Source organism: Buteo buteo, chromosome 21, assembly GCF_964188355.1.
Source record: "Buteo buteo chromosome 21, bButBut1.hap1.1, whole genome shotgun sequence".
NCBI lineage: Eukaryota > Metazoa > Chordata > Aves > Accipitriformes > Accipitridae > Buteo > Buteo buteo.
Window position 1 is genome coordinate 22151237 of NC_134191.1, and position 16460 is coordinate 22167696.

Sequence of the window (16460 nt, forward strand, 5' to 3'; positions counted from 1 at the left end):
GTTTAGTACACTTTGCTTCACTAATGAAATCGGTAGATGGTTTTCCTCAGAAAATACTAGTAATCGTCTTTGCACTGCGGTGTTATGGAACAGTTTAAGAACAATTTTATTTTATTAGAGGAATGTTTAAAAAGCTCACAGGACCAAAAAAGCCCTGTAAATTCTGTGTTAGATGAATGGCATATTTTTTTTTTTTGGTTTTTGTTTTGGATATCATGGCTGTTTTAAACAGCGTTCAGGATCTTGAAGTGTACTTATCTTAGGAATGGATTATTTTTTGCCCACTGGAAGTAAATAGTCTGTCATTTTAGCTATTCATTATTATTATTGATGCCTCATTTTTTCACAGCATTTTTCTGGGTATTCTTTTTTCATGATCCAATCTGAGTTTGCTTTTTGATGTGACTGTCAGCAGCAACTTACCATAGATGAAACCAGGAAGAGTCTGAAATGCTGATTTTAGGAAAGGAGGGGCATATAATCAGTGGAGGTTGTGGTGATTCCGTGCGTCTTGGGATGAAGTCTGTTTTACTGGACATCTGTGACATTTCTATCCTGCAATTTTTTCAAAATAATGCTACAGGCTGATGTTATTTCTCTTCAGAATACTAATCCATCCTGTTTAAAAACAGATAAAGCAGTAGTGAGTAAGGTCTTTTCTGCATGCTATACATAGGGAATTATCTAGAAATGAACTGATACTGTGAACACTGTCAAGCATGCAAAGTTGAGTGTTGTTGACAGAGCAGAATATCTCCTCCTTGGCTATTGCTTGGCAAATAAAGGCCCTTTTTAATTACTACTTCCAGTTTCTCTTTATTGCTCACTGTAAGCAGCATTTTTGTGCTGAAATTCTGCTTTTCTCATGAGCTTGAAATGCAATATGTGAATATGTGAAACCAAGGTTGGCAGAAGTTCTTAGCATTAGAATATATGTCAATAAATAGGATGGGTAGAAGAAGCACATAGCAGTTGGCTGCTATTTTAATTGCATTCTGTAATATTGTAGTGAAACTTTGGTGCTTCCTTTTTTTTTTTTTTTTTTCCCTCCACAGAAATAGAAGGAATGTTGACTTTTGTATCTGTAAATGAGAGGGCTGTTAGAGGTTCAGTTTGTCTAATTGATCAAGGTATATTAGGCAGCTCCAAAGCAGGTAATGTCACTGTGGGCAGAGGAATGAATGCATACAGTGCGCCTCATCTTTCCTGCATGCAGAGCAACAGCAATGCAGTATAGATCAGTGGAAATACCAAGCCTACATGTTATGTCAGCTATATGTGGGTGGGAGATTGTTGCACAAATATAAAATTGGGACTTAAAGAGGATCCCAAAGTGTTTCAAGTCCTTTATGTGTGGACTTGTTTCCACTGTGTATGACTGTACGTAGAAAGTTCAGAATATGCACTTTGACTGTGGCAGGTTTGTCAGTCATTACGCTGATGGTGTGCTCTTTTAAAGATCTTTTTTATTATGAGAAAACTATTCTGAGACCTATAGATTAGACAGTGTGCTCGCACTAACCCGCTTGAGGCCAAAAGGAAACCTTTAATCTCTGTTAAAACTCTCTGTGCCAAATATAATTGCTGGTTTCAGCAGTATTTAAACCAACTTCATTAGAATATGGGAAGGGGAAACAGGTTTTAAAGGCTGGTTTTAGCAAGTAATCAACTGTCTCCCAGATGGTCCAAATGTGACTTGTTCAACACTGCACATGGGGGGGGGGTAAAAAAAAAAGAAAAAAAGAAAAAAGCCAACCCCACCCTGTGTGCATCTGTACTCGTGTGTGTCTGTGTGTGTTGGCTCCGTGCTCGCACGTTTGTCGCTGTCAAGGCGAAGCTGTGGGTGAGGGGGCTCACGGGCAGCGCTGGAGGAAAGCAACCCAACAGCTGCCTTGTACGAGACGTAGCTCTGGCTGTTCAAACCAAGACACTGAGGCATTTTCTCTCTTTTCTGGGGTATGCTTCCTTCCACAGAAGGCAGGGCTGCAAGATGTAGTGTATTTAAATGTATTCTGAATTTGTAATGGTGGCTCTAGTTTTTCCACCAGTTTTACTGTCCTTGCATTGAAAAACAGTTTTGCTTTAACCCATTGTGAAAACTAGTAGCGTTTAACTAATTTTTGTTACCTTGTAGCCTTTATGAGAGAGTCTTTGTTCTTGTCAGATGAAAGATTGATGTGGCTTTATGAACCAGAGCATATACTGGAGGTGCATCTAGCATGCTGGACTAATCGCTTACTTTATTAATATTCATGAGCCATCTCATTTAGCAGGTGCTCTTGGGACTTGATTAAAGTAAGCAACACTGCTGTTGGTGCTTTAGCTGTAGAGAGCTTTATCTAAGACAGAGCTAGTGTTATCCTTGTTGTCGATGCTAGCTCTGACTACCTGCAGCATTTTACAGGACACCTCTACAGTTTTTCTGCCTAGCTTTTCTTAAATGACAAGTCAAACTGCAATGATAGAATAAATTTGAAATCACCTTTGTAAAGCGTTATTGCTCACTCTTGTAATGAGTCCTTTCTGTTTGTTCCCAAAGGTCCAGAGGAAGAAATGACCATGTAGATTCTACAGCTTGGGCGCAGCATAATGGGAAATGGTGAATGGAGCTCAGCTGGTCTGCAGCCGTGAAAGCAGCCGTTCTGCGGACCACTAGTCAGTCAGGGACACCTTGCACGCCAGAGGCATCCTCCACATCGCTCACCAGACACACACTGGATTCTTTTTAATTTCTCAGATTGGAATTCAAGATTCCTTTCCTGCAATTTTTAAACAGTTTTAAGATTGTATCAACTATAACGAGTGGAGCAATATAATCAGCAACAATGGGTGACATGACAAATAGCGATTTTTATTCCAAGAACCAAAGAAATGAGGCCAACCATGCAGGAGAGTTTGGGTGCACACTGCAAGAACTGCGCTCCCTCATGGAACTTCGAGGAACAGAAGCAGTAGTAAAAATTAAAGAGACATATGGGGAAACAGAGGGGCTCTGCAGACATCTGAAGACATCACCAACAGAAGGTAAGCATATTTCACTTCAGTTCAATCAGGGGACTTTGCATGAGTGCTCTCCAGATAGTGAAAGAAAGAGGTTTTGTTTCAAACCTGAACACAATTCTCATGGCGCTGCCATTATTCCCAACAATAATAAAACAAAAGAGGAGTCTTCAGAGAAAGAAGATAAAACCAGTCTAGCTATAGCTGAAGCTAGCATGAGAATAAAAGAAGTGCTGTTTATTCAAATAGCTAAATGCATTAATTCTTCCTTAAAAGGCAGACAAAAAAATCAGCACCTGTATTATGGCATTATAAAGAGGCTTTAACATATATATTGGGGCAAAGAAGGTGCAGACTAGTTACTTCAGAAGAATTTCTAGGTGTTTGGACATCTTGAGAACATGAAATGACCTTTTGAGATACACATTATGTTACTTTGTAGATCAATATGTAATACATAGATATTTTGTGGTTACTAATCTTGACTTACTGTATTACCATACATAGCTTTGCTTAAGTTATTAAGTTATTAAGTTATATATTGACTGTATCAATGTTTTTGTTAGTCGGATTTCTTTTGTATGTGTAATTAAACTCCTTACTTTCCTATGTTTAATAATACACATCATCACTTTTTCAATATCTATTCTTATAAGTGTTTTTGGAGTTCTCTACCTGATCATCAGACAGTAGTCTGTTTTTCAACAGTCATCCCAAATATCTCCCCATAGAATGTTGGCAATAGTGAGATGTTTCCCTCTCCTCGTGCAATTTTCCTTTTCACCAATTCTTTCTCTTTTAGTGCAAGTAAAATTCTCTTTAATTCTAAGAATTCTATTTTCATCACTGTATTTTCATCTCCAAGGAATATTAACACTTTTGGAAATTATAAAGTCTTCGAGTCTATAGTTTTTATCTTGTCTTGTAAAGCAGCCAAGATGTTCATTTTAAGTTATTTTCTTTTTCAAGAAGATAGAAGTCTTGGCTTTATTCCATCCTCTCCTTTTTTAAATTAATCATTTAGTTACCTCCTCTGTTTAAATGCTTGAAAGTCTTGAATTATTGGTGTAATCATAAACGTGTCAATTGTAGCATCACATAGTGTGACATTATAAATTACACTAGTTGAAGAGTCCCAAAGGAGCAGCTATCAATGCCTAGTCTTCAAGTAAATTCTTCATGGTTCTACACTTGATCATATACAGTCTTAGTATTGTTTAAGCATTATAAACTATAGAACTGTGAATGGTACCTTTTCAGCAAAGGATTATTAAGCTAATTCTGTATTAAAATGAGCAGCCAACTCCGGTAGTGCTTCAGCATTTATGTGCACTCTTGTATTCTAGAGTAGCTAGTGGCAAATGGAACATTTTATGACAGATCCGTCCTATTTTCTAGTCTTGCCCAAAGATCTGATCCTTCAGACAGGACCTCTTTTCCTACCTGGAGATTGCTCCCAGTAGGAGCGCTGAGGTAGGAAAATGAGACCCTGCCACTCGTGTGGGGTTTCCAGACATCCGTCAGTCTTTCAGAGAGTGGCCTAATAGCTGGTGCACATGAGAGAATCAACTCTGCAGAGAACATGCAGCGATTCTGACAGATCCCTGACACATCTGGGGAATTCCAGACAGAAGTGCAGGATCTTTATGTTTACATGACAGAATAAACACTGATTTATAAATATCCCACTAGGGATTCAGCAGTTTATAGACTGTCAAACCTGAAGTCTCAGTCTGTGTGAGCCAAGATCACTTCAGTGACTTCAGTAAAGTTTTGCCAACTCATTCTAGCAGTTACCTGGTCAATGTGAACTTCAAAGGAAATGTTAATTGCATTATCTGTTCAATTTGTGACATCAGGGAAACTTAATTCCTCATATCGGAACAGAGTGTATGGATCCAACTAGTGTGGCATGCTGACTCCAGCAGTGATCTATATCTGATACTTCAGATAAGGTAACTTTCCTCTAAGCCTTACGTGCTCTTCATCACTTGTGCATTAGGGAAAAACATTTCCAGCTTCAAATGGCAATCAGCATAGCCTTGGAATCATGAAGACTCTGCTGGGTTTTAATTTTAAATTAGATAACATAATAGGTATTCCCAGTCACACTAAGTTTTTATCTTATTTTTAATTGTTTTACTTGGAAAAACCCTTTTAGGATGGAATCTCTCTGAAATATGTTATGTCAAACTCAGAAATTTTCATTTGAGAGAAAGTATCCATAAAAATTCAATAGAAAAACTTTAAAGGCATATCTCAGATATAAGCATATGTTTAGATACAAGTCCCTAGCCATTACTTTTCTTGTATCCAAGCGCAGAGAAGAAACTTAAAATAGAGTGAAGAGGATATTCTTGAAGATATGACTATTCTTAGAGGAATGAAACATCATAGTTTCTTATATGGAAATGGAATTTTAACATCAAGTAGACAAGATTTATGAATAAATTATTGACATACATAGTGGAGGCTCCCAAAGAGTTTTATCTTTTGGTATTTGCAGCAAACAGTAGATTCTCCATGAAATATCTTTATGGAATCCCATAATTTGCCACCATGCCTGAAAAGCACTTTTCCAACCAGCATCTTTTTTGGTGAAGCACAGTTAACTGAACTCCCACTATTTTTTGTAGTTTGGAGTGCTCCACATTTTACACCATTTTAGGAGGAATAACAGAATAAGCATTACTGCAGGGCACTACATCTTTCAATAAACCAAATAAACTCTTGCTGAGCAAGAGTCCTGGGTGAATATGAATGAAACAGCAAAAAGGACTTGACTGTAGAATTTGGTTCTTCCTAGGCTTGTAGCTCTTTCAGAACTTGTTTTCAGAAAGTCTCTCATTTTGTGGGGTATGGCTTAAGTAGTTATTGGAACAGAGATAAAAAATGTATCCCAGAAGCAGGCACTTCATAATTTGGTAAAATGTGGTGTAACCTGAATTTACTGTCTTCCTCAGTATTTAGAAAATAAGAAGTAGCAGTTAGCTTAGAGTTTACTCAGCAATTCATTTCCCATGTTAATATTTGATGTACCACCTATGGACTGGTAGAATCAGTCACTTTTAGTATAAGTGCCTTTTTGAAGCTCTGTTTTAAAGGCCTTGAAATTCTCAAGGTAAGATGCTTCATGCATAACTCAAATGCTATTTATGCTGTTGTGAAGATACACTTACTAGTGCTTTCTGAACTCATGTATTAATTCAGTGTGGAGCTTTAAAAGTCTGCTGAATGTTGAGTAGAATACTATTTGCATGCTGAATGAATTCATGATATTATTATGGATTACAAGGCTTCAGTCTCTTCTTTAAATTTTCTTTGATTGCTTTTCTAGCTGTAGATGCAGTGTGGATCCCAGCTCTCAGTTATGCCTAAGGGATTTCCTGCATTAAAGTGATTATATTATAACGAAAAGCTACCATTTAAGCATTCATAAAAAGAACCTCCCCAAAATCTATGGAAATACTTTATATGAAAAAATACAAAGAAGTGTCTCCTTGAATTTTCTTTAAAAATATTTTTATTCAGATTAGTTTCACTTTCATTATTCTAGTAATACGAAAATAAGCAGGATCTAGCTTGCTGTCATTTTGCAAAACAACACTGAATCCCCCATTGGGCAGAGCTGTGATGACAGTTGTATAATTTCCCATGCAATCCGAGTCTCTGAGGCCCACTGGAGCATTAGTGATACCTTATGAAGGACAGCTGGTAAAATGTGATGAGTTAGTTGGATGAATACCAAATGAGATTGGAATCCACTCTTTCCAGTGCTTAGCTGTATTTTACCCATAATTTTATGTAGTACGCACCGATTTACAGCAAGTTTTTCATCTGCATTCCCTTCATATTACAAAAACATTTATTCCTTGTAAGAATACGCTAGTGAATTAACTTCCATGATTTCTTGCTTAAAATACTTGGATGGAGTCATTTCCAGTGTGCCTGAAAAGTGAAGCTGTGTATAGTGATGCTTCTTTCATTTTTATATAAAGAAAAAAACTTGTCCCATGATGATGTCTGTGTGATCAGGCCTGAAGCAGCAGCTCCAAAAGATGTTACCCATTGGTGATAATGTTACACCACTATAGGAGAAGTTTTTTCTGTTGGTGTTTAGTGGACACCCAGTAGGCTAAATTTCTAGAATCGGTCTGGTGGAGTGCGAGAACATTTCAGATGTGATATTATTACGTGAGCTGGTGGAACCTACTTTTAATATGAAAAATGCAAGGTTTGGGTTTTTTTTAGCTGTAGCTCTCTTAGGATACTGTAATAAGGCTTCATGGCAAGGGAAAGTATCAATTAGCAGTTACATGATAATCTTTCTAGTGTAGAACTTGACTTTTTCATCATCATAACTGCCCTTAGTTAAGTTAGATACAAGATATGAGTGACTCTCTCTTTTCAAATGCAAGTTTGTTATATGGGAGGTATGGACTGAGTATCAATTAAGCCAACTGTGTAGGTGTATTTATTTTTCATTATTCCGATCTAAAAAGCCTTTTACAGTTTTAACTGTGAGGTAAAAGACGAAGAAATACTGAATACAAAAAAATTAACCACTTGCTTTTAGTACTCGCTAGTTTTGGTTCCTCCAGCTTGCTGCTATAGAAATACACCTTTAGTAAGTTATTATTCTGTTTTGAAGCTAATCTTGCTAGTACATACTGAATTTCAGTTAGGTGCACCACTGTGTTGTTATGTGTTAACTTAGCTACAGATATGTAAAGAATTTAGAAACAAATTGAGAAAGGAAAGATGATTGATTGAGACAAATCTAAGTTTAAAATAGAAATATAAAATAATGGGTTGCCAGAGATTGAAATCTATAAAACCACACTGTCAAAAATAGATTATGAAAGTAAGTAAATTGGTAATAGCATCATTTTAGCTGTTGTTAAAAGAATACACTTAATCGTGCATAAACCATCAAATACTATGTGTAAGTTCAAGATTTTCTTAACTTATTTTAAATTCAGTGTTAGGATGAATACTATTCTACTCATGAAATGATTTTTGTACAAGCTATGCTGCTAGCTCTCCTAAAGTAGATTTTAAGAATTTGGTCGTAAGGCTCAGCTGAAGTACTTTGGAAATCTTCAAAGCAGCATCCTAAAAGCACTGTGAGAGAAGACCCGCTCATCCTCTCTCCAGAGCGCTGTGCTATCTAATTCCTCGTCCTTATTTATGGTGTCAAAACATGACTTGTAGTTCAGGCCAATTTGCCAACACACCCAGGCCAGAAGCCAAACTCCAAGCACACATCTAGTCCTTATTTGTACATGTTCTCTCCACATGGAAGGATTGGTTTAAACAATGAAAACAGCCTTCCCCATGAAAAAAACCTTCAGTATTGGCACGGCGAAGGCCTCTAAGGGTTGCATTTTGCAACGCTTCTTTCCTACCTTGCATGGGAAAAAACCCACTAACAAACTTTAAACTCCTATTTCGCCTAGTTATTCATGCAGCGTGAAGCATGGTTGAACTGGTAAGAACTTGTGATAACTTGACATATTTCTGTAGTCACTTCACTAAACACTTGCTGGCCTGTTCGGGTGCCCACACCCCCCGAATGCCCCTGCCCGCTCCCCGGCAAGCTGTGCTTAGCAAAGTTACTGCCTGTTGCAGTCAGAGGCTGCTGAGCTAGGAAGGCAGGCGGGTTCTGACCCTACTTCATTTCGAAGTTACGGTGGCAGTTGCTGAACCCCTGACAGGTACGACGGATGGATTTGTACCGCCTTTACCTGTGGGGACAGGCCTGGGGGAGCCAGAACGGTGCCTGCCCCCCCGGGACGGGTGGGAAGCAGGGACGGGACGCGCAGCGTGTGTGTGTGTGTGTGTGCGCGCGTGGGGGCCTCCCCTTGGGCACCTTCCCTGCCTGCACCCGGGGGCTCCGCTGGCTCCTGCTCGCTCGCTGCAGAGAAAAGCGCTGAAGCGGTTATTATTTATCTGGCTCTTTGCTGCTCCGTTCTGTGGGGAAACGCTGGGTCTGACCCAAGTTTGCATTAAACACCATTGTCATAGTAGGTCTTTCAAGATTGCGAACAGATGGAAAAAATCTAGGCAAGATGGTTGTGCGTTAATAACTCATGTGAGGCAAGGAGATTTGCTTTGGCATACAGTACTGTCTCAAAGTCCTATATAACATGCCTGTTAAAGCTGTAATACTTGGCGTTAGCGCAGTTGACGTTGGCTCTTACATTTTGGTTTTTCGCCGGGTGTATCAGCACGGTGCCATGCAGATGTACTGGTCTAGGGATTTCTGCACCGCGCTCCTGGGACCCATGCAAACTCAGGGTTTGGATGAAACAGTTCTGTACATTTGACATTCCTGCTGTATGCACTATGTTATAGATCCATAAAATACTATCTACACGTTTAATGATTTGAGAGTAGTGCATGGAGCTTTCTTGGCGACTGCAGTTATTTTCCTTATCTAATATTTCCATTGTTTGTGTAATGGAACAGCAAACATTCTCCCAAAGGTTACCCAAACATAAGCATCTCAAATGAATGGCTTAGATTTTTCTAGGTGATAAGTACAATTTCATTGCTCATTTTGTTTCTGGATTTTGGCACATTGTGCTACTTGCTGATTTACTTTGGCTTTATTCATTTACTTGTAGAAAGCTAGAGAAATATTGCATGATGCATTTTCCCCATGAAGCTTTTAAAATAAACATAAGCTAGATCACCTGTTCCTTTGAGAATCCTAAATGGTTTGTGAAAAGCTTCTCTGTGTAACTGGCATTGCTTTCTTCCTTTGCTAACCTTACTTTAAAGCAAGTGAATGTCTTCTGCCTGTTGTATTAGGTAGCATCAGAGATTTTCTGAAGCCAGTGCTGATTTATTTATGTGATTACCCAGGAGGTCATCTTCCTTTCAGTGATGATCTTACTTCAGCAGGTGCAACACTTCTAGAAAGGAGGCTATTTTCATGCAAACTGAACACCCCTTCCCTTTAAGACTGTACATTAAATACATGCAGGCAATATTACTGACTACAAGCATACATTCTGCTGTTGCACCTCAAATTTAGATGAACAGAATAATAAATGGGTGTGAGATTTTGCACCTGTTCTGCACAGGTCTGATGTTTGTTCATTGTAATTAGCTCAATTACAACTACAATGTGTTCTAAGTCAAAAGAAAGTCTGGCCCAGCAACTTTAAGTAATTCTTTCCCTCTTTGTAAAGAGGTTATTGTAGGTTAACATTTGCCATAATGTATTGTGCCACAGATTTCTCCTTGATCTAAATACAATGATGCAATACAGTATGCCATTCCCTTTTTGCAAAATAATAAGTGATGGAAAGTGTTGCCATTATACGGTGCAGTTGATAAATGTGTAATCCCATTTGTAGAAACAGTGGTTTGAGTTTGTTGGCATAACCTGCTCATTTATTGTGTGAAAAAAGATGAGGCCAGATCTTTAACATAATAGCAACAGTGTACATAACGATGGGGGAAGTAATTTTTACATTTCATAAACTCTGGCAGTTACGTCAGTTGTTGAAATTGCAAAGTAGGATTACGTTAGTGGTGCTCCTTCAGCAAAAGGCAATTAGTCCTTTGCCTGGAGGATCAAAAAGGTATTCTCTTGTGTGCGCTTTCATGCACGTGTATCAAAGTGGTGGCTTCTGTGCTGGGAAAGGAAAAGCAGTAATGGGAAAGAAAGAGCAGAAGGGAGGAGAGAAGCGTGGAGCTGCTGCTGAGCTATGCTGCAGCCTTTCCTTTACAAAGCATGCCTATTTTCTGCAGAGCCTATATAAGACTGACAGTACTGCAGAGAAAAAAAAAATCGTGTAATGATTACCTCGCTTCTATTGTATTGCAGGGTTAGAAATCCATAAATGTATATAGTGTGTCAGCCTTGAGTGAGAGCTGATTTATCTTAATTTTGTTCTTGTTTTGAGAAAGCTGCAGGAAGAAAGGAAGGTCCATTATACCAAATGAATAATCCAATCGATGTAGCCAGTTTGCCCTTGATGAAATTAAGCTTTGTCTTTGCAGTATATCAGAGAGAGTGAAAGGGGTTTCTGCCTTATTTTGTCAGTGTCCTGTGAAAGCAAACCTTTGACATGCAGTGGTTTTATCCTTTTGTGATTGGCCCTGCTAGAGGGAACATAAGAGCACAGCTCTTAATCAGTTGTCCCAGCTGATGCTTACAGGGGTGCAAAAAGTACTCCCTTTACGATGCCACCTTAAAATTTAAAGATAAACCAATTACCTGCATCTGTATTAGGCATTCCCAAACTTTTTGCCAAGTGTCGCTGCTAGCAGCGATGCTGCTTCCAGCTGAGCCATGGCAATTGGAAAACTTTGCTACTAAAGTCTTTGCAAGGATCATCTGTGGATTGGACAGATGATGACGATGCTGTTCCTCACAATAATTGAAATTTTGAAATGTTTTTTTATTCAGCATTGCATTTATATTTTTTCATGAAAGAGGATTATGTTATGTTTTGAAAGAGTAAAAGGTGTTTGGATAAAATGGGGCAGTGGCTTTCAATATGCAAGTCTAAGTTTAGTAGTCTTGCAAGTGCAGTTAGCATGACTGAATGATTGGTCATTTTTCTTTTGATGATAACTAATATGAACAGGCTTGGGATAAGCACAGTGTCAGCTGCAGTAATGATTTCCGGCCTCCTGTCCTCTTTTGCAATTGCTACTTACCCTTCAAATCTAGGCTGATCAAATTTACTCTTTCCGTCTGTTTTCCAAGAAGTCAAATATTGATGATGTTTGACATGCCTGTTGTTTATAAAGGTGAGGTGAGCAGAAAATAAAGCTAAAGATGTATTTCTGGCAGTCAACTCAATGTGCTTCCAAGACAAACATAACTGCATTTCCTCAATACTGATTTCCTTTAATGTGATGCATTCGTAGTTTCTGACTTGCCTTCTAAGTATCTCTAGAAATTAATTCTACCCTAGCTCCAGTAATTTTTTTCCATATCTGCCTAGGTGTTCTAGAAAATATGCTTGCAGTTGCACATCCCAAAAGGTGTAAGGACAAAGAAGGCTTCCCCACACATCTTGAAAAAATGATGATCGCTTCTGACATAAAGAACCTATTTTCACTGATAATAGGTGACATAGTCTGGCATAGCTTGCTGCATGGTATAGTAACTTTCTTTTGAACTTTTAAAGAAAAAAAAAATCCTTTCTGAATGCTCATTAGGAATCTCATTCCTTGTCCTTGCCTCGGAGCTGGTAAAACAATGGATTTTAATGTCCTGTCCTTATTGCCAGTCCAGAACTTGGCAATGCAGCCACGGATTATATTAAATGCAGAGTATTTCTGTTGTATAATAGAAATAGCTGGGTGTATGTAGCTGCTATTTCTGTAACAATAGCATTTACTAGCCCTTGTTTCCTCTTTGCTTTCAAATGAAATTCTTTAGGGACTGCAGATACTCAGTTCCTGTGTGGATTGTGAGCTGAGTCAGTTCTGTTAAAAGACTTGAAAACCTGAGCTTGCATGGGCTGTGCTACTCCTTTGATTATTCCTTTTGCATTTTGTGTCAATCTCTCCTCCCCACCACTTCCCACAGAGGAACCGTCTTTTTCAGTATGAGGGCAGTTTAGGTATAGTCCTCTAAGTTACAAAAAGACTGAAAAAATAAGTAGGAGGAAGGAAAATCAACCAAATTTATAGAGTAGTTCAAAAGCTGTCATGATTCTTTTTTCTGATCAGCATTGGAGATGAGGGAAAATTGGGAATAGCCCACTTCTTTACAGGTGTGCTTGAAAAGGAGAGCTTGTCCTTGAAGTAGTTACCAAAGAATGAGAGGAGAATTTTCTTAATGCATTCAGTAAGTATCCTATTAACTGCAGCAGAATTTCACTTTGACTTCATAAATGAGGGCACAGGGCTGCAGATGCTATAGGCTGAGTACTATTTGTTGAGGATCATGTCAGCATTAATGCAGGAAGACAAATACATAGTAATGCTCTAAAATTACAGTACAACTATTAAGTTATAATCTTAGCACTTAGCATAAGCATTATTCTAGGCACCGCAGTTAATTCTTTGCTTGAACAATCCAACAAATCTACTTGTACTTTCTTCACAATTTTTCTAGCGGTTTCAAGTCGTTACCTTAGTTTGGAAGTTTGAGTGGCAGATTGGAGCACCGTGAGTTTCCTTGTGCTTGCCTCACTTCAGCTGCATGTTGGCCCCCACCCATTCCCTGGCACAGGGTCTGAATTTTAAAGGAATGATGATTGCTTTCTGAGCCACTGGTTGGTTTGTTTTGTTTGTTTGTTTTGTTTGATTGTGTTTGGGTTGGTTTTTTTAATTACACCCTGAAGTGTTTTTGCATTCATTAAAAAAAAAACCTGAAGTAGTAGAGAATTGTTGCATTACCTCATCATTCTACTTTGCCAGTAGGGTCATGACTGTTGCATGGTTTTGCGCAGATAGCAGAGGTCATCCAGCTTGACATCTGTAGTCTTGTGGTACGACAGCCAAAATAGATGCCTTTTCTTGAACTGTAGTCTCGCAGTTGACTTTTAGCCCATGGAAAACTTGGAGTACATAAAGATGACTGTCTTGGTGAAAATCACTCCTGTTGGTGAGTGATAATTGATTAAAAGGGTAAAACAACAGTGAAGAGGCTGGCCAAATCAGAACCTATCACTATGCAAATTGTCTAGTTTTTGCTTAAAGAAAAAAAACTCAAAAAACTTCAAAAGCACCCCTGTTTCCTACAAAAGTATAGTGTAAATTTGTAAAACTATTCAAACGTTAAGGTGTGCCTACCTGCTGACTTTGTACACATCTCACGTGGTGACAGTGAGGGCCTTGGGCTTTTCCTTTGTTCTATTGTTTTCTCAAGTCAGTGAGTTTGTGCAGTTGCGTTCAGCAGGTGCAGGGGCAGTCTGACAGAGCTGACCCTGGCTCTTGGTTCATTAGCGTACGTCGAGTAGATGCAAAACAAACTGCAGAACGGGGCGCCTAGTTAAGCGTTCAGAACAATTGCTTTCAGGCTTAAGAAATAATATGCTGAAGTAAATCATGAAAGTAAATTATTGGTGATTACCAGTATTATGCGTGCATCAAACGGGAGCAATACGGTGCTACGTGAGGCCGTTACGCAAGTGCTGTAGCTGGCCCTGGGAAGTTAAATTTGCTTATTTCTGGTGCTGGCCTTGTCCGTCACTGGTACTTCAAAGCTATAGGTGCTGAAGGACTCTACAAATAAAGTTTAAAAATTTACAACATAGCTAAGGAAAAAGGCATAAATGTCATTGGGTTTGTTTCCAAGGAAGTCTCTGTGATTGTATTACCGCTCCTGCTACTTTACCTGCTTATAAACATGAAAGCTAATCTGCTCCAACCCACAAAGTAAAAACTATAACCTGACACTACAGAAGTGAATTGTCATCCAAACCTGTCATGCACACTGGATCGTAAGATGGATATGAATAGTATGTTGTATTACCAGAGAAATGAAAACAGTTTTAGCTGAGTAAATGTATTGGCTGTGCAAAGATCAGCTCTGTTTTCTTCAATGAGTTGCTCGTGATAGTTTGTTTTTGTTTAACGCTATAGTGTAGCTGAAGTAATTTGCTTAAATATGAAATATCAGATGGCAGAAGTCATTAAGCTCAAATTGTCTTATTGGCTGTTTTAAAGTGACCTCTTAGAGGACAAAGAATACACCCAGTTCGTTAACATGCATGTGCACGACTGCTCCAAAGTACTGTATAAAAGCTGAGAATAAGCCTGTATTAATGTTTGTGTTGAATGTTAAATAAATGTCTTGGAACAAACGGAGATTTTTTGCCTTCAGCCCTGAAGAGTGTGCATGGCAAAAGATCTGGAGAGTTTGAAATGATCTAAAAATAACTTATCACAATAACTGTTTCAGCATTACCAACATACAAAGACTTTTAAGGTGAAATCAGTGTTGGTTTTTTGGTTTTTTTTCCCCCAAACCTAGATGTTATTTTTAATTCCTGATGTTAATCCTGTTTAACAAGGATATCAGTGTGGCGTGTTTTGCCATGAGATGCTGGCAGTGCTTTCTGCTGCCCCACTTTTCCAAAGGTATTGATGCTGACATTAACATCGCTGCAGCAGCAGCTTAAAATGGTAGAGAAAAATATATTGGTTCTTGCTATGCAGCGGCAATCAATACCATTTCCTGGATGTAAAAATCTTTGCGCCTCTCCTGTTCTGCTCTTCTGGCCTATAAATCTTCCCATGCTCAGCAGCTGCTACGAGGGACACCTCACCTTGCTCTGTGGACGTGAAACGTCCCTGCAGGGGCGATGCCAGCCGCGCTCTTACAAGTCACTTCCAGCCACTGTTTACTGTGCGAGGGTGACTGCTGGCGTCCCTCCCTGGAGAATCCACCCAGCGCTTTTGCAAGCTTGTCATTTTTTTCTATCTAGTCGTGTTCATGTAGTGACAGCAAACTGAATTTTAAATGAGGTATTTAAAATTAATGCCCTGAATCTGGGACCCAGTTTGGAATCCCCTAGAATTCTTGTTCAATTGGGTCAATATTTCGTCACAATTTAGTGAGACCTTCCTCCTCTCTCGCTTTTATTTTGAGCTGTTTAACTTGCATTGTTGCTTAAAAAGTCCTGAATTTTATTTGGCAGACTTCTTCAGTCTTCCTAGATGTCTTAAAAGACTCAGGTGCATGAGGTTGCCATGATATCTTTAAGAAGAAATGTTTGCCAGCTTCTTTTGAATTTGGGAGGCAGATGGAGGGGAATAGACTTAAGCCTGGTTTTATTTTGAAACATTTTGAAAAAGTTCATTCTATTGTTAAAAATTGATAGCATGTCTTATCTGCCTGGGACTATCCATGAAAGTTTTGGTAGCCTTACTGGATTAGCAAGTGACTGGTGGTGGCTGACTAGAATAAAATTATGGTTCTTGCTGATGTTGCAATGTGAGCAAAATCCCTAGCATGTGTGTAGTTCTACAGGCAAAGGGACCGTTGACTGGTACGTCCTGTCCGCTGGGGGAACAGGTTTAAGCTCCATTTGCTGAAGTTGCTGTGTCTCATATCAGAAAAATCCCTCTCCAAAAGGAGGATTCCCAATGTGGCAGTATAACATTATTTAATTAATTAGTTAGGGTTTTTTTTTTTCCGCCATTTGTTAGGTATATATTTTAAAATTATCTCACTGCTTTTACCATAGTAGAAATCAGATTAAAAAAAAAAAAATCTCCAAAATTAATTCTTGTATGTACAGGAGCTTTCGGAAAAGTTACTTCGTTTTACTCCAGAAAGAGGGTCGGATCTTTGTGAGAAGGAACCTGCAAGCCTTCTGGGGACAGAAGAGGGCATGGAGAGCAGAGCCTGAGGACGCCGGTCACAGAGCCTCGCTTCTGAGCTCTCAACTGCTAGGAGAATGCAATGCAAATTAGGAGAGATGGGTCTTCAGTGTAACATACCTGCCATGAGAAAACAGCATTCTAGCAGATTATAA

The 16460-nt window shown here is 38.9% G+C and overlaps 1 protein-coding gene across 9 annotated transcripts in view; it reads left to right on the plus strand.

The window, feature by feature from the left end:
* ATP2B2 (ATPase plasma membrane Ca2+ transporting 2) overlaps positions 1 to 16460 on the plus strand; it is a 440103-nt gene that overhangs the window by 244956 nt on the left and 178687 nt on the right. For all 9 annotated transcript variants that reach the window (XM_075053370.1, XM_075053376.1, XM_075053369.1 and 6 more), the window contains one exon: positions 2540 to 3024. In XM_075053370.1, coding sequence (XP_074909471.1) covers positions 2826 to 3024 — 199 coding nt within the window. In that variant the 5' untranslated portion in view covers positions 2540 to 2825. The remainder of the gene's footprint in view (positions 1 to 2539; positions 3025 to 16460) is intronic.